The sequence below is a fragment of the Bufo gargarizans genome, chromosome 8 (assembly GCF_014858855.1).
Source record: "Bufo gargarizans isolate SCDJY-AF-19 chromosome 8, ASM1485885v1, whole genome shotgun sequence".
Classification (NCBI taxonomy): domain Eukaryota; kingdom Metazoa; phylum Chordata; class Amphibia; order Anura; family Bufonidae; genus Bufo; species Bufo gargarizans.
This window is the reverse complement of record NC_058087.1, coordinates 28173622-28197835: the sequence shown is the minus strand read 5'-3', so window position 1 is coordinate 28197835 and position 24214 is coordinate 28173622. Positions and strand designations below refer to the sequence as shown.

The following is a 24214-nucleotide window of genomic DNA, read 5'->3' as shown; positions in this document are numbered from 1 at the left end:
CTTACTGTCCGTGCGGCTCCCGGGGCGCTCCAGAGTGACGTCAGGGCGCCCCACGCACATGGATGACGTGATCACATGGCAGGTCATCCATGCGTTTTTCCGGATCCGGCGTGTAATTCCGGCAAGTGGAGTACACGCCGGATCCGGACAACGCAAGTGTGAAAGAGGCCTAACATGCAATGATCCCCTGGGACGTGGTAACCGTGAAGGTATAGGGCAGGATGGGCAAACCGCGGCTCTCCAGCTGTTGTAAAACTACAAATCCCATCATGCCCTGCTGTAGACTGATAGCTGTAGGCAGACTGGGAGTTGTAGTTTTACAACAGCTAGAGAGCTGCAGTTTGCCCATCCCTGGTATAGGGGAAGCTGAAGCGCCCGAGTCACAACGCAAAATCGGTAACAGGCCCTCCACCTGGTTTCTTATGTGGCAGTGGAGTCTGGGGGCCCCTCAGGCAACCTCTACAACCCTATATTCCTTTCTATAGCGGTTGCAGTCTCCTCCATATATCCAGCGCAGTATAAGAACACGCACACAGATGGACATCTATGAAAAGTTGTCAGGTTTATTTCAGATGGTTTGCTCATTACAGACACCTTCGTAGTTAACCCTTCAGCCCCCATCTCATGAACTCAGTCCATAGTCCTAGATTATCGTATGTAAAAGCCAATAACTCTGGTATATAAATACGCATCACACACGCAGCCCCACTTCTTATCCAAGCATTCCCCAATATGGAACGTCCCTTGGGTCCAGCCCCTTTGAAATCCACAAGTGCTAACTCCCCCCCCCCCCCCCCCCCCCAAAAATAAAAAATAAAAATAAATCAAAGTCTCATTCCAGTGTAGTGCAGAATATAGGGGGAGGGGGTCCCCCTGAATCTGTCAGGATGATGGAGCCCATGTGCCAAACCTGCGCAGAGGAAAGGTGTAGTATGTCAGGGGGAAGCTCGTTGTCTGTGCTCCCCGTGCAACCCCCCGGCCGGCGATGGGAACAGAACTGAATCCATTCTCAGAACACACCTAGTGAGAAAAGCAAGACATTCAGTAGACAGTTCACGGGGCTTCGTGTCATCATTGATCAGCACTCGGGAGGGGGAAGAGGTTCTACTCAAAATTCGGAGCAGTTCCAGCCGATAAGACGAGCTGCAGATGAAGTTCACGTGTCTTGCAGCCCATAGACATTAAGGCCATCTGCACACATTACATAATACACGCGGTTTTTTTTTCCCCACGCAGATTACCGTGTGGAAAAAAAATCGCATTTTACAGTAGCAGCAAAGTGTATGAGATTACAGAAATCACATGAACACTTTGTGGATTGTTTCCGTGCGGAAATTGACCTGCGTTGCGGAATTCCAAATCTGCAGCATGTCAATTATGTTTTCGTTGCGGATTTCACCCTTTTCAGAGGAAGGATGAGATCTACGGCAAAACCGTATCTAATCCATAATTAGAAATTACGGATATGCTGCAGAAATGTATATAAATCCGCACAGATCTTACGTGCATACACCCGTACCCATGTGTCCTAAGCGTAGAGCTACACAGCGACATGTCTTGCAAGACTTCTTGTCGCAAAAAAAAAAAATCGGATAGATTTGTCAGGTTTCAGTCGCAGCATGTCGCACTGTGACACCACTGACTATCGTTACAAAGGATGTTGTGCGACTTTTCAGCGACCAATGTCACCGTGTAGCTGTACCCTAATGGGTAAACATTCAGTCACAGATATCTGTCCAATTCCAAACCAGTGTCAACCCACTGATGGCAGCTGTCCACCTGAATCCTCCATATAAAGATGTAGATTGCCATGGATAGAGGAGATAAGCGACTATTGTGACACTTATCTCCTGGCAATATGTCAGCAATGAATATATATATATATATATATATATATATATATATAAACACAATCATTACTGTAATCAATTGCCTCTAATTCATGGAAATCTGCTCCTTCACTAGGAGGCCATCGTTCAGCTTCTAGTAATAGACGATCGGAACAATTACTTTACCATCGTCTGGTGCAGGATGATGAAATTATTCACGTACCGTAATCTGGCAGCTGCTGATCAGTAGATTGATCTGAATGGTTAGGATGACAGATTTCTATGGTGTGCAAGGCTGGGGTTACACAGGGTTGTCACCTCTGCACTATAGGAAAGAGCTCCCTCTATAGGCAGTGGTAAGGAGGCAGGAGTTGCATCATGGGTGGGACAACCTAAACCTCACATCACTTGGCCGTATCCGGCGACAAGGAGAACTCCTATCATGTCGCCGTGTAGACCCAGCCTAAAGCCTCTTTCACAGGAGCGTGACGGATTAGGTCCGGGTGCGTTCAGTGAAACTCGCACCATTTTGCAAGTCAGTTTTGTCTGCTATTGCGTTCAGTTTTTTCCGCGCGGGTGCAATGCATTTTGATGCGTTTTTCACACGTGTCAAAAAAAACCTGAAGGTTTACAAACAACATCTCTTAGCAGCCATCAGTAAAAAAAACGCATCGCATCCGCACTTGCTTCCGGATACAATGTGTTATCACTGAAAGCCCCATTCAGTTCTATGGGGCCAGGGCTGCGTGAAAAAACACAGAATATAGAACATGCTGCGATTTTCACACAACGCAGAACTGATGCGTGAAAAATAAAAACCGCTCATGTGCACAGACGCATTGCAATGAATGGGTCAGGATTCAGTGCGGGTGCTATGCGTTCACGTTAAGCGCTGCACCCGTGCGGAAATCTCACTCGTCTGAAAGGGGCCTAAGAGATTGCAGGTCACAGAGTACAGGCAGGAACGCACTCGCCCAAAACACTGCCTTTGGCAGAAAATTAAGGCGACGCCATTGTTAATAGTTTCCAAGCACCGGCAGTTTAGATACACAAGTATAAATATATATACATTGTAACTGTACATTTGGCAGTTTTGGTGCTAGAGCAGCAGGATCCAGACTGGAAGCAGCGCAGAGACCAGCAACAGGAGGCAAGCGAAGAGGCGGCGTAAAGGATGAAGGCACAGAGTCATCTCCTGACAGGGCAGGCAATGGCTTAACCCTCTAGTTACTGGAAGAACAAGCACTGCAATGCTCAGCAGGGGTTAACTCAGATTATGGCCTCATGCACACGACCATGCCGTTTTTTGCAGTCCGCAAAAAGCGGAAGCAGCCCGTGTGACTTCCGCAATTTGCGGAACGGGCGGCCCATTGTAGACATGCCTATTCTTGTCCGCAAAACGGACAAGAATAGGACATGCTATATTTTTTTTTTGCGGGGCCTCAGAACGGAGCAACAGATGCGGACAGCACACGGAGTGCTGTCCGCATCTTTTGCTGCCCCATTGAAGTGAATAGGTCCACACCCGAGCCGCAAAAACTGCGGCTCGGATGCGGACCCGAAAAACGGTCGTGTGCATGAGGCCCATGACTGTAGAGGATCTGGGAGGAAATGAAGTGACACAAGAAACACTAACAAATGTAGCATCTACTCTTCTTTTTATCCTCTTTGTCTCCGCTTTTTGGGCTGCCCCGTCCCCCTCTTCTTCCTGCCGCTTCCTCTGTGACTCCTGCTTGCTCTGATGCCTCTCTCTGTGGTTGTAGAACTTCTGCCTGATGTCTTTTTTGCTGATCTGCACCCTGCTGGTGTCTCAGGTGATCTGCACCCTGCTGGTGTCTCAGGTGATCTGCACCCTGCTGGTGTCTCAGGTGATCTGCACCCTGCTCTTCCCACCTCTGCCGCCCATCTGCCCCCTGTGCCTTTCCTTTCCCTGTTCTCGCTTTACTTCGCACACCTGCTCGGTGCTGCCCTGAGGCTTCCATCTCTGAGAGGCTGTACGCCATTGCCAGCTGCAGATCCTCATCTTCGTCGTCGCTGTCCACCACCAGGAAGGTTGGGGACGCCCTCTGGACATTGTGTGGAGGCTCCCTGGTCTGGGTGGTGGTGGGCGTGGGCACATTTTTCTGATCTCTTTTGCTCATCTCCAGCGCCAAAGCAAGATCATCTTCAACCCCTGTAAAAAGACAAGATCAAGCTCAGTTCTTAGTACATTATACTATATATTAATATTTGCACATAAAACCCAAACATCAATGTTTACTGAAGCAGGGTCAGGGAGTCAGTGAAAAGAACAAGGGTCTGTCCCAATAAGACATGTCATTTTCTAGAGGACCACTAGGGGGAGCAGGCAGTAGTGGCTGCATGGGAGCTGTCCTTAGAGTGGGGGAATATGGCCACTTTGCCAAGTGGAGCCTGGAGTGTCAGTCATGGGGCAAACAGAGACCCTCACGCGGGAAGATGTTACAATTGGATCAACTGTTTAAATAGGAAGTTCCTTTAGTTTGAGAATCCGTCACTTTATGAAGTTCAATTATCTAGAGCAGGCAGGCTCAACCTGCGGCCCTCCAGCTGTTGCAAAACTACAACTCCCATCATTCCCGGACAGCCTACAGCTTTCAGCCTACAGAAGGGCATGGTGGGAGTTGTAGTTTTAGAACAGCTGGAGGGCCGCAGGTTGAGCATCCCTGATCTAGAATGCCTCACAGTCCAGCACTTAGGCTACATTCACACGTCAGTATTTTCCTATATCCCGATTTTCGGTCCGTTTTTTGCGGATCCGTTGTTCCTGAAAATGTTTCCGTATGTCATCCGTTTTTTGCGGATCCGCAAAAAACGGAAACATGTATAAATTTCAATAATCAAATAAAGTTGTTTGGATTTCTTTGAAAAAAAATTGAAAAAATAAATAAAAATTGTTATGTGTTTCCAGGAACGGATTCTGCATAAAACGGATGACATACGGAATGACATCCGAATGTCTTCCGTTTTTTGCGGATCTATTGACTTTGTATTGTACCAGGATCCGAATTTTGCGGAAAAGAATAGGACATGTTTTATATTTAAACGGACATGCGGAACGGAACAACGGAAACGGACAGCACACATTGTGCTGTCCGATTTTTTTCCAGGACCCATTGAAAATGAATGGGTCCAGATCTGTTCCGCAAAAAACGGAACAGATCAGGAAAGAAAAAACGGACGTGTGAATGGACCCATATGAGGTCCTCTGTAGCTGCATTTAGGAGAATTAGCATTTCTATTCAAGTAAAAAAAAAAAAATATTAACCATTTGCAAATTTTGCAGAGCGTCACCGCCACCTAGTGATAGAAAGCATCACTAGGTGTCGGTGACGCTCTGCAAAATTTGCAAAAGAAAGCATAAAGAGAAGCTCAAGATACAGTAACTTTAACATCTGATTGGTTGGAACTTGGTAGTGTGCATTAACCCCTCACTGACCCATGATAAAAATGTACATAATGTCCAGTGCCGGCTCCTGCTCCCAGACTTAAATTTGTGTCTCTCGTGGGTACTGTCAGTGCACCTGCAAGATGGTTTTATGTGCACAGATCCCCCACTGATGACAAGGACGGGATCTCATTTCCCTGTCTGAATGAAGGGGCTAGTCGAGCACCCACCCTGCTGACCCTTTCACTTTCTATGGGACTGCTGGAGACTGTTGAGTGCTGGACGCTGCTATCTCCAACAGTCCCAGAGAAATGAATGGAGCATAAGACTGCATGCTTGACCACCCATCCCCGAGGTCAGACCCCAACCTGTGTACCAGTTATTCCCTATCCAGTGGATATTTTTTTTCTAACTGGAAAACCCCTTTAAGGTGAGACACTGGGTGACCCCAGAGAAATCTACAAGTCACTGGTCACCTGGAGTCATTCATCAGTCCTTACCGTTCACCCGGATGGACTTCAGCTGCCCATCCTCCTCTACCTCTACCCGCTCCACTCCATTTTCTACGGTCCTGTAGGGAAATAAATACACTACTGGTTAATACACAGTCTATTCCTACCAGGTTGTGCCTGGAGGTACGAGGCATGCTGTGCCTCATGACTTGGTCAATGCCACTTCTTTACAGGTAAATGCAGACAGTGATATAGTAACTTTGCATTGCTGACACTGATCTTGACTCACATCATGAATTGTGCTCCATTCATATCCAGAGCTGCAATCATAATTCTGTTAACTGCACTGTTCTAATAGACTAAACACAAACAGACTGGAGGATCTCATAATCCACTGCAGCCGGTGAACTGCATGGTGAGAGGGATTGGTGAAAAGACCCAAGTCTACCATAATGGACCACAGCAGAGCATACGAGTGCAGATACTGAACCAGCAGGGGATGCAATGCAACAGGAGGTCCTGCAGGTCAATCAATTTTGAAAGAAGCTCTGGATACCTGCACAGTATTGCATGAAGTTGTGGTATCTACAGGGCGTGCAGGGGTATTATATAAGGCACATGGTAGGCAGGGCCCCGGTACACATTTTTGTATCGGGGGCCCAGGAGCTGGAAGAAGCAGGGACCGGGGTGGTCTCACCTTCTGGTGGTTATCCTCTTCCCATTAACTATTTTGGTGGATGTAGAGACTGAACAAACGTTTCCAGTCACCCCGAACCCGTCGCTTCCAAAAGACGAAAAAGAGGAGAAAACTGTAAAGGAAAAAAATCACTTCAGATTATTATGCAAGGGCTAAATAAAAAACAAGGTGTCTAACGGGTCTCTGCTGGCTGTCAGTGAATGGAAACAAGCTCTTTCTCATATTCAGTTTAGAAACTGAAAACCTGTCCTGACACGGACTTGCTCACAAAGCTGGTGGGATTGGTACAAACATGAGGCACTTTAAGGGCCATGGTTTCAGCTTTACCTCTGCTACTGGGAAAAACATTGGAGAAGAATGGTGCGGAGTGGGTGTGACGCATCTCATCGCTGCGCCCGCCGGGGAACATGAAGTCATCACCTTCAAGAGACAAAAAGTTGTAATGAAGAAAATTCAACACAAGGTAGCGCTACCAGTTTTTGTTATAAATATAGGTAATTGGTAGTTTACTGACGATCCATCCTCTGGGTAGGTCATCAGTTTCTGACAGGTGGGGGTCAGACACCCGGGACCCCCACTGATCAGCTGTTTGAGAAGGCACCAGAGCTTGCAGTAGTGCCGCGGCCTTTCCCTAGGCCAGTGACGATGCGGTCATCGGTAACATGACCTAGGCGCAGCTCAGACCCATAAAAGTGAATGGGGCTGAGAGTGATAACAAGTACAGCCACAATACAATGTACGGCGCTGTGCTCGGTAAGGATGAAGAAGACCGCAGCACTTACAGGACCACCACTGCCTTCTCAAACAGCTGATCGGCGGGGGTCCCAGGTGTCGAATCCCCACCAATAAGATACTGATGAATGACCTATCCAGAGTACAGGTCATCAGTATAGGGGCTCATTCAGACAGCCGTATGCTGTCCGCAAAAATGCGGATCCCTAATGAAGTCTATGGATCAGCAAAAAAACTGAATGCAATCCGTTTTTTGCGGACATGCTGAACTGTCCGCAAAAAAAAGATTGCATTCCATTTTTTTGATGATCCATAGACTTCAATAGAGCCATGTCCTGATTTTCACTGACAAGTATAGGACATGTTTCATTTTTTTGCTGAGCTGTGCAATGGAAGAAAAGGGCCCTATATAAGTGAATGGGACAGCATCTAATCCACAAAAAACGGATCCGCATTTCTGCGGACAGCATACGGTCGTATGAATGAGCCCTAAAAGTCTCAGAAAACCCCTTTGAGGTTTGCAATTAAACACTATACATACAATCGCAACTATTTGTTTAACTTTATAAATAATTGGCTTTGTGTATACAGCTCCTATGCAGAACTGTTTCCATGGTTACAGACTACAAGCAAACATGTGTAGTCTGATCCTGCAGTTGTGGATCAGACTACACAGGAAGGAGGAGACACAGGCACACAATAAGAGTAAGCAAAAAGGGAACACTAACTGCATTCTGAACCTGCAGCTCCACAGGTGGACTCCTTCCAGGTGTCCACACTACAACCTCTGAGAATCATCAGCTCTTCCAACATAAAATATTCTTTCGCTAAAACACTAAATTTTGTGATGACTGCATGGCTTTAAAAAAACGGTGCTCTTTGATCTTTGCTAAACTATTGAAAAGCAAAAACTAAAATCTTGCATTGACATAAGTCTTCAGCCCCTTTACTCGGGACCCAAGTCTTCAGCCCCTTTACTCGGGACCCAAGTCTTCAGCCCCTTTACTCGGGACCCAAGTCTTCAGCCCCTTTACTCGGGACCCAAGTCTTCAGCCCCTTTACTCGGGACCCAAGTCTTCAGCCCCTTTACTCGGGACCCAAGTCTTCAGCCCCTTTACTCAGGACCCAAGTCTTCAGCCCCTTTACTCAGGAGTCAGGACCCAAGTCTTCAGCCCCTTTACTCAGGACCCAAGTCTTCAGCCCCTTTACTCAGGACCCAAGTCTTCAGCCCCTTTACTCAGGACCCAAGTCTTCAGCCCCTTTGTCAGTGAGTACAGCCTCTGGCTGGGCCACTCCAGGACATCCACGGAGTTGTCCCTAAGGCGCTCCTGTGTTCTCTTGGTTGTGCGCTTAGGTTCATTGACTTGTTGGAAGGTGAACCTTCAGAGATCTAGAGCAATTTGGATCATATTTTCACTAAGAATATCTCTCTACTTTGTTCCTTTCAGCTTTCCCTCCACCCTGACCAGTCTCCCTGTTCCCTCCAGACATGATGCTGCCACCACCATGCTTCACTGTAGGGAAGGTATTGGGCAGGTAATGAGCAGAGCCTGGTTTTCTCCAGACATGACTCTTAGAACTGCGGCCAACAACTTCAGTCTTGGTTTCATCAGACCAGAGAATCTTGTTTCTCACAGTCCGAGAGTCCTTTTTTGTGATTTTCTGCAAATTCCAGGTGGCTTTCATGTGTCTTTACTGCGAAGAGGCTTCTTTCAGGCTACTCAGCCATAAAGCTCAGATTGGTGCAGTGATGGTTGATCTTCTGGAAGTTTCTCCTATCTGCACACAGGATCTTTGGAGCTCAGCCAGACTGACCATTGGGTTCTTGGTCATCTCTCTTACCAAGGCCCTTTTCCACTGATTACCTGGCTTGGTGAGGATGCAAAACTAGGAAGAGTCCTGGTTCTTCCAAACTTCTTCCATTTAAGAATTCTGAAGGCCACTGTGCTCTTGGGAACTTATAATGCAGCAGAATTTTTTTGTCTCCTTCTCCAGATCTCTGTCTCTACACAATCCTGGTCTCTGAGCTCTACAGGCAGTTCTTTCCTCCTCATGGCTGGGTTTTTGCTCTGATGCATTGTCAGATGTGAGATCTTATATAGAAAGGGCTGAGTCTTTCCAAATCCGTTATTTAGCACAGGTGACTCCAATCAAGGTGTAGAACATCTCAGAGATGATCTAGAGAAATGGGAGACCCCAGAGCTAAATGCCAAGTGGTTTAGCAAAGGGTATGAATACTTATGTTCAGGCGATATTTTACTTTTACCTTTTTAATAAATTTGCAAACATTTCTAAAGTTTTATTTTCACTTTCTCATTACGGGGGATAGAATGATGGGGAGAAAACGTGATAAAAAATAAATAAAAAGAATTGCATAAGGAGCAACACAACAAAATGTAAAAAAGTGAAAGGATCTGAGGACTTTCTGAATGCACTGTATAAATGAGATAACTGGAAAGGCTCATAGTCAACATGAAAAACACATGTCCTATCTGATCACAGCCTAGGTTTCCTGCCAATATACACTCTTTATCTTGCCTTCTGCATCAGTGTCAAACTTCAGTTTCAAACTGAGCAGAGATCTTAATGCACAATAATCCCGACTAACAATAAAATCCTAAACTGTTACTATACTGCACCCGGGAACAAAAAGATTAAAAGATCAAATCCTGTCAACACTATTCAGAATTGATTGAGATGCAGGAACTGGGAAACAAACATACCAAAGAAATCTGAAAAAGGGTCTCTACCACCGAAAAATTCTCTGAATACTTCCTCAGGGCTTCGGAATGTATAGGCAAAACCTTGGTATCTGGAGTTGGATCTTGAAGGTTCTGTTAACAAGAAAAATAAAAATAAAAAATTGATTAAAATAAATGTAGACAAAATAACAGAACATCAAGAAAAGAGTCACAGAATGGAAAGTATTTTCTAGATCCATAATTTTGTACATAGGAGCAGTATTATAGTAGTTATATTGTTGTACATAGGAGCAGTATTATAGTAGTTATATTCTTGTATATAGGGGCAGTATTATAGTAGTTATATTCTTGTATATAGGAGCAGTATTATAGTAGTTATATTCTTGTACATAGGAGCAGTATTATAGTAGTTAAATTCTTGTACATAGGAGCAGTATTATAGTAGTTATATTCTTGTACATAGGAGGCAGTATTATAGTAGTTATATTCTTGTACATAGGAGGCAGTATTATAGTAGTTATATTCCTGTACATAGGAGCAGTATTATAGTAGTTATATTCTTGTACATAGGAGCAGTATTATAGTAGTTATATTATTGTACATAGGAGCAGTATTATAGTAGTTATATTCTTGTACATAGGAACAGTATTATAGTAGTTATATTCTTGTACATAGGATCAGTATTATAGTAGTTATATTCTTGTACATAGGAGCAGTATTATAGTAGTTATATTCCTGTACATAGGAGCAGTATTATAGTAGTTATATTCTTGTACATAGGAGGCAGTATTATAGTAGTTATATTCTTGTACATAGGATCAGTATTATAGTAGTTATATTCTTGTACATAGGAGCAGTATTATAGTAGTTATATTCTTGTACATAGGAGCAGTATTATAGTAGTTATATTCTTGTACATAGGAGGCAGTATTATAGTAGTTATATTCTTGTACATAGGAGCAGTATTATAGTAGTTATATTCTTGTACATAGGAGCAGTATTATAGTAGTTATATTCTTGTACATAGGAGCAGTATTATAGTAGTTATATTCCTGTACATAGGAGCAGTATTATAGTAGTTATATTCCTGTACATAGGAGCAGTATTATAGTAGTTAATCTACAGTAAGTCCAGTTGCCTTGATTTTTTCTTTACAGATATACCATGACCTGGATAAATGAGAACCTTCACAGACAAAACGTATTGAAGGAGCCTTAACGATATATGTGAAATAAACTAAATACAGTTTGTTGGTTACTTTTACTGTTTAGGACGTATTTCTATTCTATTTGCATATATTTTATTCTGTGACAGATAGGAAGTAGAACTCACCAGGTCCTGAGAATCCATCTTTACCATAACGATCATAAGTTTCACGTTTGTTCACTGAAGAATAAAAGAAACAAAATTGTGACATTTTACTAACAATATTTACATTTAATAAACACATTTTGAATGAAAAAAAAAAGTGGTCTCATTCATCAAACCTGTGAGAGGAAACAGCCCGCGTTGTTCACATCAACCAATGACTGCAGCTTTCTCCATTTTTTTTTTTTTTTTTTTTGGTTGAATACATATGTAGGGGTTGTGCCAAGTTTTTTTTAGTTATCTCCTAGCCACAGGATAGGAGGTTACTAGCTGGTCGCTGGGACCCCCCACCAATGATGAGCACAGGGGTCCCGTTCTCCCCTTCAGATGGTGCAGCAGGTCCTGCATACGCTCTGCCACTCCATTCATTCTCTATGGGAGCTCCATAGATAGCCGAGTACAGTAAAACTTGGCACAACCCCTTTAATGTACCTCATTTAGGACCCCACCCTTTATCAGCCCATTTGAATGGTCATTACATAGACCAACATTCAGGTGACTTATGAGGCTCCTTGCAGCTTTCTTTGGTGGTAATAGAGATTTGAGAAGCTGGAGATTAGGGGTGGGCGATATACGATATTATAGTCATAAATTCTGGCCACGATATAGATTTCAGTTATATCGCGATAGATGACCACGGAGCGGTAGTGAATTGAAGAAGCTTCTCACTCACCGCTCTGTGGCCTCCCGACTTTGCACCGCGCGGCACTGGCCAGGGCCTTGCGTTCACACATCGTCAGCGCGTTGGCTGATGCTATGTGTGACGTCAGGTCCCTCCAAGTGCATGCTGGGAAGAAGACGCAGTCCTTCTCCTGTGGACTCCATCAGCCAGCCACGCACCCTGCAGGAAAGGCAAGTATATTAGCAGGGGCCCGTCTCTACCGGGGGGTGGGTGGCTATGGCATGGAGCTGATGGCGCTGGCTGGGGGACATGATGATGGTGGCAATGAATTGGGGCTGATGGTGCTGGCTGGGGGACATGATAATGGTGGCTATGGCATGGAGCTGATGGCGCTGGCTGGGGGACATGATGATGGTGGCAATGAATTGGGGCTGATGGTGCTGGCTGGGGGACATGATGAATTGGGGCTATGGCATGGAGCTGATGGCGCTGGCTGGGGGACATGATGATGGTGGCAATGGCATGGGGCTGATGGCACTAGCTGGGGGACATGATGATGGTGGCTATGGCATGGAGCTGATGGCGCTGGCTGGGGGACATGATGATGGTGGCTATGGCAAGGAGCTGATGGCGCTGGCTGGGGGACATGATATTGGTGGCAATGGCATGGGGCTGATGGCACTAGCTGGGGGACATGATGATGGTGGCTATGGCATGGAGCTGATGGCGCTGGCTGGGGGACATGATGAAGGTGGCTATGGCATGGGGCTGATGGTGCTGGCTGGGGGACATGATGATGGTGTCAATGGCATGGGGCTGATGGCACTAGCTGGGGGACATGATGATTGTGGCAGTGGCATGGGGCTGATGGTGCTGGCTGGGGGACATGATGATGGTGGCTATGGCATGGAGCTGATGGCGCTGGCTGGGGGACATGATGATGGTGGCTATGGCATGGGGCTGATGGTGCTGGCTGGGGGACATGATGATGGTGTCAATGGCATGGGGCTGATGGCACTAGCTGGGGGACATGATGATTGTGGCAGTGGCATGGGGCTGAAGGCACTGGCTGGTGGACATGGATGCTATGGCAATGGCATGGGGCTGATGGCACTAGCTGGGGGACATGGATGATATGGCAATGGCATGGGGCTGATGGAGCTGGCTGTGGGACATGATGAGGGTGGCAATGGCATGAGGCTGATGGCGCTGGCTGGGGGATATGGATGATGATGGCCGTGTAATTTGTATACATACAGAAGAAAATAATATATTGCAATATATTGTTATATTGCACATGCTTCAAATGATATTGCGATATAGATTTGAGGCCATATCGCCCAGCCCTACTGGAGATCTAGAAATCAGCTGACTGGGGACCTAATTTTTACGAAGGGATAAGGGTGCTTTCACACTAGCAGCATGGAACTCCAGCAGGCTGGTCCTGCGTGTGAACAGCCTGTCGGATCCATACTACGGCTAGTGCACGCGTGCCCCCGGACTACCGCTCCGGCCCCATTGACTATAATGGGGGCAGGCCGGAGTTCGGGCGGCAGCACATGTCGTAGTTTTATTCCGGCCGCCTCTCGGAATGTTTGCCGTCCTGCCGCCGGAAATCTGGCCCGCTCCCATTACAGTCAATGGGGCCGGAACGGTAGTCCGGGGGCACACGTGCACTAGCGCCAGCATGGATCCGACAGGCTGTTCACCCACCGGAACAGCCTGCCGGAGTTCCTTGCCGCTAGTGTGAGACTAGCCTAACCCCTTTAAAGAGTATTTCCATAAAGAGTATTAAATCTCTAAAACCAAACACAAAAAAGAATCCTCGCTAATTCTTTAAAAAAAATCATGTAAGATATATACTTGTTCTATCTGCTTTTGGGAAAGCTGGGTGATAACTAGTGTTGAGAACAATAATTTTCCCTGAATGACAGTAAAAAAATAAATAAAAAAAAAATAAAAAATCATACTTACCTCATCCGTTTGAGCGCGAAGAGTCGGCTGCCGCCATCTTGATTGATTATCCCGCGTGAAATCCTGTGCTTGGTGGCGTATGATGTCATCACGGGCCAGGCAAGATTTGGCGCTGGATCTACAATCAAGATGGCGGTGGCCGGCTCTTCACACTCAAAGGGATGAGGTAAGTATGATTTTAGCTAAAGGACATCCACCTTTTCATATGCCATTTGTCCCACACTTCACATACGTCCAGCGATCCGGTTCAGATCCCCTCCGGCAGAAGAAAAACGTGTCGGAGGGGAACTGAGGCCAGAACTGATCCCATAGGTTTCTATAGGATAGTCCACACATCTGATGCATCAGTTATGATGCCAAATAGCGCTGGAGAGAAAACCACTTTTCTGTCCGGCGCTATCAGTGGATAAATGCCGGATATGTGAACATATATGAGTTGTGTCCGGCTCCCGGCCTGGACACAACTGATATATATGATGTGGGCCTCTGATCCTGCAGCTGATACGATGCTGCCAGTGCTGTCCAGAGAGGATAGCGGTTTATTCCCCTGTCCACACTAAAACTAAATGTTTATGGTAAAGTCACGAAAAATAGCAGCGATGTCCTGTGTACGGCCTGTGAATATCCACTGCATAGCCAATACAGCAGCAGGTCAGCTCCATACCGTCTGATAGCACCTCATAGGCCTCCGCAATGTCTTTAAACTTCTTCTCTGCAAGCTCCTTGTTATCTGGATTCTTGTCTGGGTGCCATTTCAGAGCCAATTTACGATACCTGAGAGAACAGAAAACACACAAACCAGGACCGGAAAGATTAATTAAAACAAGCAATTATAGTTAATACTCAAAATGATAGTTATTTTCGTGTACTGTACACATGAGGCAGTATTATAGTAGTTATATTCTTGTACATAGGAGGCAGTATTATAGTAGTTATATTCTTGTACATAGGAGCAGTATTATAGTAGTTATATTCTTGTACATAGGAGCAGTATTATAGTAGTTATAGTCTTGTACATAGGAGCAGTATTATAGTAGTTATAGTCTTGTACATAGGAGCAGTATTATAGTAGTTATATTCTTGTACATAGGAGCAGTATTATAGTAGTTATATTCTTGTACATAGGAGCAGTATTATAGTAGTTATATATTGTACATAGGAGCAGTATTATATAGTTATATTATTGTACATAGGAGCAGTATTATAATAGTTATATTATTGTACATAGGAGCAGTATTATAGTAGTTATATTCTTGTACATAGGAGCAGTATTATAGTAGTTATATTATTGTACATAGGAGCAGTATTATAGTAGTTATATTCTTGTACATAGGAGCAGTATTATAGTAGTTATATTCTTGTACATAGGAGCAGTATTATAGTAGTTATATTCTTGTACATAGGAGGCAGTATTATAGTAGTTATATTATTGTACATAGGAGCAGTATTATATTAGTTATATTCTTGTACATAGGAGGCAGTATTATAGTAGTTATATTCTTGTACATAGGAGCAGTATTATAGTAGTTATATGCTTGTACATAGTAGCAGTATTATAGTAGTTATATTATTGTACATAGGAGCAGTATTATAGTAGTTATATGCTTGTACATAGTAGCAGTATTATAGTAGTTATATTATTGTACACGGCAGCAGTATTATATAGTTATATTCTTGCAGTAGTTTTTGCTGGTAATCATATTCTGTTTGTCTTGTCAGGATGAGAACTGAACAGACTTGAAAAGTAATAACCACTTGTTGAATCAGGAATTTGCTTGGGGCAATTGTCACTTAACTTCCAACAGTAGAATATAGCCTATGTAACATGCCTGAGTCTGGGGCAGCTGATCTAACTGATAATATGCATTATATCCATTACATTACTATTAATCTTTCCTTCTGGGATTTGCGTCCCCACCTATCCCTTGGTTGAACTTGATGGCCTTTTAACCGTATTAACTATGTAACTTACGCTCGTTTAATATCATCCTGGGTGGCGTTTCGGGGAACTCCAAGGATTTCATAATAATCTCCCATGACTAACAAGAAATTCTCTGGAAAGTAGAAGAAAGGATAAGATTAGAAATATATACATGTCCAGCAGTGATGCAGATACAGAAATAGTGGTTGACTGAATTCCCCTACAGTGGCACCTTACACCCCTTGCCCCACCCGGCAGCCATATTATTTTAGGAAACAGTAAGCACATAAATGCAATTCCATGCCCTCCATAAATGCCCTTAGCTATTAGTCAGTCACTGCACCCACTGGATCTTGGCTAAAAGGTTAATGCTATAATGATATGGTTCATTAGCAAAGTTGTTAAAATCTTTACTGTGATGTTAACTATGCACCATGAATTCCATGCATATGGGTAGGAAAAAGTTAACGTCAGTCTTTCGTTTTAATTGCCAGGTAATGGCCTGGTCCCATTTTCCCTTGGTAAACACAGAGTCCGCTGTTGTATAAACTAGAGAGAAGATCTGTTTACGACCAAGACAGGGGCTTTTTTTTCCAGGAAAATACCATTCCTGAGAGTGAAAACTGTCAGAAAAGCAACTTTACTAAGGCTTTACCTCTGACAGAAGGAAGCACTAAATTATTGCAGACGGTTGAGGACCATAAAGTCCATGCTGGACTGAAACAGTAAAAGTAACGCACGTGTACAACTTTAGACTTTACTGCATATGGTTAGGGTTAATTGCTTCCGCCGCCAACCGCACTTTTGAGACAGACTAGCCATCCGATCCAGGACTGCAACCTGCAATTGGGCATTGCAGAGAATTAATCAAAGTTTGCATATTTTTGGTCACTTTGGGAAGTTTTCTAGTACCTATAGGGAGAGACTCACGGAGGATCATCACTACAGCCATCTCTTATATGCAGCCTTTGTGAAAAAACTACTGTGCCTAGCGCTGGTGTTTGTACTGCAACCCCCATCATCTATACAGAAAAGAGAAACTTTATTTTATTGTAACCAAGCAAGTCTGGACATTGCCTCCATCATCCGCCAGCCTTGCCTCCCATTCTCCTGCCTTGCACCCTGCTTTTCGTCTAACATCAAGGGCATTCCAACCACCATCAAGCAGGAGATCCCCAAAGTCCAGGGTGTGTCCCAAGGTGAAGAAGGGTTGTACCCCTCCATTCACTGCACGTGCGGTACCTGGGGAGCAATGGGGCTGGGATTAGCAAACCGACACTACGATCACCCTCGTTGCTACTGCCGCCACTCCTCTCCGGACCGCACACCCTCTTGCTGTGGGCCGGCACGCTGCACACATAAACCACTACTCTAGACGTGATCTACTTCAAAAGCTAGTGAAGGCATTGTACAACACCACTGCTGACCTTTTCTGATACATAGGAATGGCATAATTGTGTGAAGTGGAAACAGTCGGGGGGGGGGGGGGGGGAGTGGCATAAGATGGTATACTGATGCCACCCTCACCTGGCCCTGTGCCCCTCTTCAGATATTAATAAGTGAAACTGGAAGCTGCAGGTGATACCTGAACATGCAAACCTGGCTGCAGGAACATGACATCAAGTTCTAATTTTACCATGAGGAAGAATAATGGGGCCACAGTCCTCTGCTCTGTAGTCAGACGCCTTATCGGACATTTTCCATACGAGATACGGCTGCTATCTTTTTCCTCGCTCTGATAATCCATGAGAAAGCCGGACACATGGGTACATGCTACATACGAGATCCCTGGTACAGCCTCGCTAAAGGAGTACTCCATCTCATACAGAGAAGGCAGATCCCTGGGAGGGGTGACTCCAGCAGCTCAGAAACCCCCACTGATACCGAGACACCCCCCCCCCCCTCTATCCTAAAGCGATATATCATCACTTTATAAAATTGTGAATACCACTTTAAACCTGGCACAATGCCCGGTAGAGCTAGCTCAGCTGAATGTAATGATACTCTTCACTTCGCGACCCCTTGCTTCATTCTGGAAAAAAAGTACTTTTAATCCATGTGCAGTTAAGTGCACCAAGGACGGGCCCAAAACCACTCTGTGCACTTTTTCCTCTCCTCCTTCCTCTGCCTGCCCCTCCCTGACAGGGCCAGGTTCCTGCATAGTCCTCATTAGACGAATAGTCCATTGATTTAATTGAAAACAATTGCAATACTTCCTTTCCCCTGCAGAGGCGCTGCAGGGAAATTACGTCCTTGCTGTCATGTTCCCTCAGAGATTGCAGCTGATCGCTCAGGTATCGTGCGGTTTGCAAAAAAGGACAAATCAGTGGAGTTCGGCTACAGGCACCCGACAACTCATCCTCGCCGTCTTCTCCTACTGGGTATCCTATACATTCTGCATTACAAATGGACTCCGTTCCTGTTAACCCTTCATGCTCTGTGTTTGCAGTAAAGTTTCAACATTCGCCATCCGTCCTGAATGTCTCGCCCTTCTCGGGTCAGATGCCAAAAACATGTGACACCTATTTATGGGACGTCTGCCCATCCGGATCAGCCAGACACACGCAAACTAGCGAGACAGCTGCTGCTAGGACCCTGGGACTTTCTGGAGGATGTGATACTCGTGAATGTGCAACCCCCTCAATAAACGGACAAGGTGCGGTCCCTATGACTAGAAGGAGGTCATCGCCCGGTGCATGTTCAGCTCATGGCACCAAATACACCAATCGGCCCTTGCCATCACTGGTAAATAACTCGGGGCAGAATACCCATCCTATGTGGCAGCCAAGGGGCCCCTCACTCAGCTCTTTCCATAACCCCATGAATGTCTGAGGTGGGAATACTCAGAAAACGGACAATGAACATCGCTCTCTGGCGATACCTCTAATGCTCGGGTATCTCAGCTGTGTTCCTGGAGATTCCCCTTTAAGATGTGATTTGTAGGCAGCGATTGGTCTGTTCTGCGCCAGTCTCTGACACCCCCTCCCCCATACATCCTGTATCAGCCCTAAAAGATATCTTCTTTTTAGAATGGACATATTTGGTAAAAAATAAGAGTAAACTGTGAAAAGTGCCATGTTAGTCCGCTGCGGCGCCACCCACAGGGGACAGTGCTGACAGACACATAATAGAGTTAGAATTGTGGGAAATAAGACTATTTACTAACCCAAAGTCACCGGATCAGTGACATCGTCACCTCCGAGGACAGAAGCGATTGTTACATTATACGGGGATTTCTCACTGTCCGTAAAAAACACATCCTCGGCTTTTATTTTACTCACTTCTATAGCGCTGACATATTCCACAGCGCTGTACAGACATTATCTCTCGCTGTCCCCAGTGGAGCTCACAATCTAAGCTCCCCATCAGTAGGGCCCCATGCACACGACCGTATGTATCTTGCGTTCCGCAAAAAATACGGATGAAGTCCGTGTGCATTCTGTAATTTGCGGAATTGAACAGCCGCCCCCTAATAGAACAGTCCTATCCCTGTCCGTAATGCAGACAATAATAGGACATGTTCTATTTTTTTGCGGAATGGAAATACGGACATACAGAAACGGAATGCACACGGAGTGACTTCCGTTTTTTTGCAGAGCCATTGAAATGAATGGGTCCGCAAAAAAAAAGAAAAAAACGGACACGGAAAGGGGAGGAAACCTGAGAACACGGAGGAAACCCACGCAAACATGGGGAGAACATAAACTCCATGCAGATATAGTGACCCCAACCTAGGACCCCAGCGCTGCAAGACACCAGTGCTAACCACTGAGCCACCGCCAACCACAACAGCTTAGAGATAAGCGGTGCCATATAACACTGCTCATCTCCTCTGTCCCAGATACCTCTTAACATGTACTGAGAAAAGGTTCTTCAGAACCTCCTAATACACACCTCAGCTGCTGCAGAACCTCCTAATACACACCTCAGCTGCTGCAGAACCTCATAATACACACCTCAGCTGCTGCAGAACCTCATAATACACACCTCAGCTGCTGCAGAACCTCAAAATACACACCTCAGCTGCTGCAGAACCTCAAAATACACACCTCAGCTGCTGCAGAACCTCAAAATACACACCTCAGCTGCTGCAGAACCTCAAAATACACACCTCAGCTGCTGCAGAACCTCAAAATACACACCTCAGCTGCTGCAGAACCTCATAATACACACCTCAGCTGCTGCAGAACCTCATAATACACACCTCAGCTGCTGCAGAACCTCATAATACACACCTCAGCTGCTGCAGAACCTCAAAATACACACCTCAGCTGCTGCAGAACCTCAAAATACACACCTCAGCTGCTGCAGAACCTCATAATACACACCTCAGCTGCTGCAGAACCTCATAATACACACCTCAGCTGCTGCAGAACCTCATAATACACACCTCAGCTGCTGCAGAACCTCATAATACACACCTCAGCTGCTGCAGAACATCATAGACTCTGGTGACAGTTTATTACATGGCATTATATATTATTTTTGTAGCACAGTTTCCCATACAGCAGAAGGCACGACCTCACAGTTATATTTCATCGTTTACATTGAATTATATTGATGCAGCAGATTCTATTATCTTATATAATAGGACATTCTATGACATCACATGATATTTTGGTAGAGCAGCGGACACTTACCCTCCTCTCAAGGTCTCCAAACAATACGAGGCAGATTGCTTGGCTGTTTTGCAGCAGCTGCTGTGAGAATAGGTCGTGGTCGTGGAATGTAAGTAGATGCCTCTGGCACCGATCCGGCGTCAGGCCATAGTACAGCTGCTCTTCTGAACGCTCCTTAGTTCTTAAAAGTTAATAAAGAAGAGTGTGAGAGTGTCCTGCTGTATTCTCACAACCCCAGCACCCGCTGTACACCAGTCACCCGCCTGCACCCTCCGCCATGTCTCTTAGGCGGCTCTTTGCCCATGATAAAGGCTAATCTCCCCATGCAGATTAAGGGCCAATCTGCTAATCCCAGCTGCAAACCAGTATATTATCATCCCTAACTAACTGGTGACCCTGGGACACACCTACCACATAGCCATGCACAACTGTTACATTGTATCAGCGCCTCGTAACCCCTTACTGACAGGTCCTGATGACTGGTAATAATTTATCATGAGCCCAGTATGAGTCCTCCTCACCCCCAGTCCACTCCAGTTCTCCCTATCACACCATGGTGGGAGACATCACACTCACAACTGTACTGCAAACTGTTACATTGTGTCAGTGCCCTGTAACCCCTTACTTCCCAGAGTCTAGGATCCTCCAGTAACTTCTCCTGTAGGTACCCATGTGTTCTTCTTACCAGTGTCCGGTGGATATCATCCCATCATCGTGACGGCGCAGGTACAACTCTACTCAACTGTTACAGTGTATCATCACCGATTAACCCCTTAGTCTTGGATCCTCCGGTAATTTCCCCAGTATGTACGGTATCCAACTGTTCTTTGTTTAGTGGTAAAAGCAGAATTGCGCTATGGACTCCGTTACCACGGACCATAACGCAATTCTACGACGGAATGCGTAACGGACTGCCTTTAGAGATATTCTGTTATTCATTACGTCATAATAGAAGTCTATGGGCTGCAAAACGGATCCGTCACGCTCGTGTGATAGGGGTCTTACTCCCCCACAGTCTAGGATTGTCCCGTATGTCCCCCAGTATATATCCACCTGTTCTTTTTGCCTATGACCAGTGGACATCATCCTATAACATAGTGACAGCGCAGGTACAACTCTGCAGAACTGCTACATTGTGTCTCAGTCCCTATTAACCCCTTAACCCCCAGAGTCTAAGATCCTCCAGTAAATTCCCCAGTATGTCTGGTATCCACCTGATCTTCTTGCCTATGACCAGTGGATTTATCATTTATTTATTTTACCTATTTGTTTGTGTTACTTATTATACTTTTGTATATCTCTCATCCTATCACATAGCACAAACCCACAGACACCTGTCACTCTGTAGTGTCCCCCATTAACCCCGTACTCCCCAGAGCACATACAACTCCGCAGAACGGCTACAGTGGGTCTCAGCCCCGATTAACCCCTTACTCCCCACAGTCTAGGATTCTTCTATATGTCCCCCAGTATAACTCCACCTGTAGTGACAGCGCAGGTACAACCCTGCAGAACGGCTACCATGTGTCTTAGCCCCTATTAACCCCGTACTCCCCAGAGCACATACAACTTCGCAGAACAGCTTCAGTGGGTCTCAGCCCCGATTAACCCCTTACTCCCCACAGTCTAGGATTCTCCTGTATGTCCCCCAGTATAAGTCCACCTGTTCATCATCCTATGACATAGCGACAGCGCAGGTACAACTCTGCAGAACTGCTACCTTGTGTCTTAGCCCCTATTAACCCCTTACTGGCTAAGCCCCCCCCCCCCCCAGATTGTCAGACTCATCTTCACCCAAGGTAAGCAAATGATCCTGTCTGATAACTTTCTGGTCATTCTCCTGATCCCCCCCATGTCAGCTGTCAGGTGCCCCCCATCTCCTGACTGTTGTTACACTGTATCATCTTAGTGACGTCACCGCTATCAGCTGTCGTTCTGACGTCACATTCAGTCCTGAGATACAAAGTTCCCTGAGGACTCCTAACTTCTGGCGGGTTATTATCTCCTGCCCCCTCACACTCACCTCAGCTCCGGTCCTCGCCGGTCTCCAGGTCGCCTCCTGTCCGGTAGTCGTTATATCAGCTCGCCTGTGACGTCACCGTCAGCTGAGGAGAAACGTCCAGAAAATACCAGACGAGTCTTTACCTCCTGACAGCCAATCAGCGCCCTGACTCCGCCTCCATCACTCACATTCCGCTCTCTGATTGGCTGGGCTGGGCAAGGAGGCTGGGCCGGCAGTTCTGCTGCCTGGACAGTGCGATCCCCTCTCTTATATTTTTTTTTCAAGAGCCCTGCTTGATGGCAGTGAATGGAAGCATTCTTGTTTACATCCAGCAGCTGTACACCTGTATTTGCGGGTCAGTACGATTACACGGTACCTGTGCACAGTCCTGTTTTCAGAACTGTAGCAAAACCAATTCAGCAGCAGAAACAGTCCTGGTCTGCCTGGTCGGCGCGGGCTCCTGCACATGGATTATTTAGTTTTTTGTTTTTTTTTCGAGCAATAAACCATTTTATTGCATTTATTTTGTTTGGCTGTTTCTGGTGCTGGATTTGTTTTGCTACAATTCCGAATTTATGCTGCTTTTCTGCTCCAAAACCTTTTTAAAAAAAAATATTTTTAAAGAAAACGTTAGATTTGCATCACCATATTCTGACACCCATACGTTTTTTTTTGTGAGGCAAAGCTGTAGTGTTTACTGGTACTATTTGGGGTACCAGCGACTTTTTTACATTTTTTATATCATTTTTTGGGCAGACAGGGTGACCAAAAAACAGCATGTGAGGGGTTAAATGGGCGGAAACGGCGTTATCTCCAATAAAGGTAACTACAGGCGGGAGTCAGCTGTTTAAGGGCTCGTTCACACGAACGTTTTTTGCGTTCTGTATACGGGCCGTATACGGAACCATTCATTTCTATGGGTCCACAAAAAAAACTGAATGTGGTCCGTGAGCATTCCGTTTCCGTATGTCCACATTTCCGTTCAGCTACATTTTGAGTCTTGTCCTATAATTGTCCACAAATCACGTTCCGTGGCTCCATTGAAGTCAATGGGTCCGCAAAATAAATGGAACACATACGGAATGTACTCCGTATGTCTTCCGTATACGTTCCGTTTTTTGCAGAACCATCTATTGAAAATTTTATGCCCAGCCCAATTTTTTTCTTTGTAATTACTGTGTACTGTATATGTCATACGGAAAAACGGAACAAAAAAAACGGAATGGAACAGGAAACATTACTGAAACAAAAAATGGAAAAACGTATCCGTTAAAAACGGCCCGCAAAACACGGAAAAAGCCATATGATCGTGTGAACAAGCCCTAAGGCCTCTTGCACACGATCGTATATTTTTTTGTATTTTGCGATCCGCAAAAAATGGATCCGCAAAAAATACGGATGAGATCCATGTGCATTCCGTTTTTTGCGGAACGGAACAGCTGGCCCAATAGAACAGTCTTATCCTTGTCCGTACTATGGACAATAATAGGACATGTTTTATCCTTGAACGGAACGGAAATACGGAAACGGAAGGCATAAGGGGTACCTTCCGTTGTTTTACGGATCTATTGAAATGAATGGTTCCATATACCGAACGCAAAAAATGGAACGTAAACGTAAAAGAAAAACGTTTGTGTACAAGAGGCCTGAGGGCTCAATCATACGTCCGTATTTTTCGTCCGTCCGTTCGTTTTTTTTATTTTTTTTGGGCTGCCCCCTTTAATGGATCCTCAAAAAAACGGATGCAATATGGATGTCACACGGACGTCATCCGTATTTTTTGTGGATCTGCAAAATATATATGGTCATGTGCATGTGCCCTAGGGTGCAGTCGTGGTGCATTTGGGACGTGGCTGTGCTGCAATCAGGAACGGCGTGGCCAAACAACCA

The 24214-nt window shown here is 45.4% G+C and overlaps 1 protein-coding gene across 1 annotated transcript; it reads right to left on the bottom strand.

Annotated features, from left to right (window-relative positions):
• Nucleotides 1–543: 543 nt before the first annotated feature.
• Nucleotides 544–22466, bottom strand: DNAJB2 (DnaJ heat shock protein family (Hsp40) member B2). Its single transcript, XM_044303643.1, has 11 exons — nucleotides 22346–22466; nucleotides 20344–20503; nucleotides 15755–15836; nucleotides 14447–14556; nucleotides 11151–11204; nucleotides 9840–9950; nucleotides 6712–6804; nucleotides 6385–6496; nucleotides 5736–5806; nucleotides 3784–4002; nucleotides 544–1020 (listed from the first exon to the last, which is right to left on the bottom strand). The coding sequence occupies exons 3-11, from the start codon at nucleotides 15817–15819 to the stop codon at nucleotides 1010–1012; spliced, it is 846 nt and encodes a 281-aa protein (XP_044159578.1). The 5' UTR covers nucleotides 15820–15836; nucleotides 20344–20503; nucleotides 22346–22466; the 3' UTR covers nucleotides 544–1009.
• Nucleotides 22467–24214: the final 1748 nt, after the last annotated feature.

Excerpts from the sequence above, each read along its gene's own strand:
- DNAJB2 (XM_044303643.1), bottom strand. The coding sequence starts at position 15,819 with ATGGGAGATTATTATGAAATCCTTGGAGTTCCCCGAAACGCCACCCAG. Across the intron at positions 6,497-6,711 it reads TGTTTTTCCCAGTAGCAGAG|TTTTCTCCTCTTTTTCGTCT; the intron begins GTAAAGCTGAAA and ends TTTCCTTTACAG. Across the intron at positions 4,003-5,735 it reads GAAGTCCATCCGGGTGAACG|GGGTTGAAGATGATCTTGCT; the intron begins GTAAGGACTGAT and ends GTCTTTTTACAG.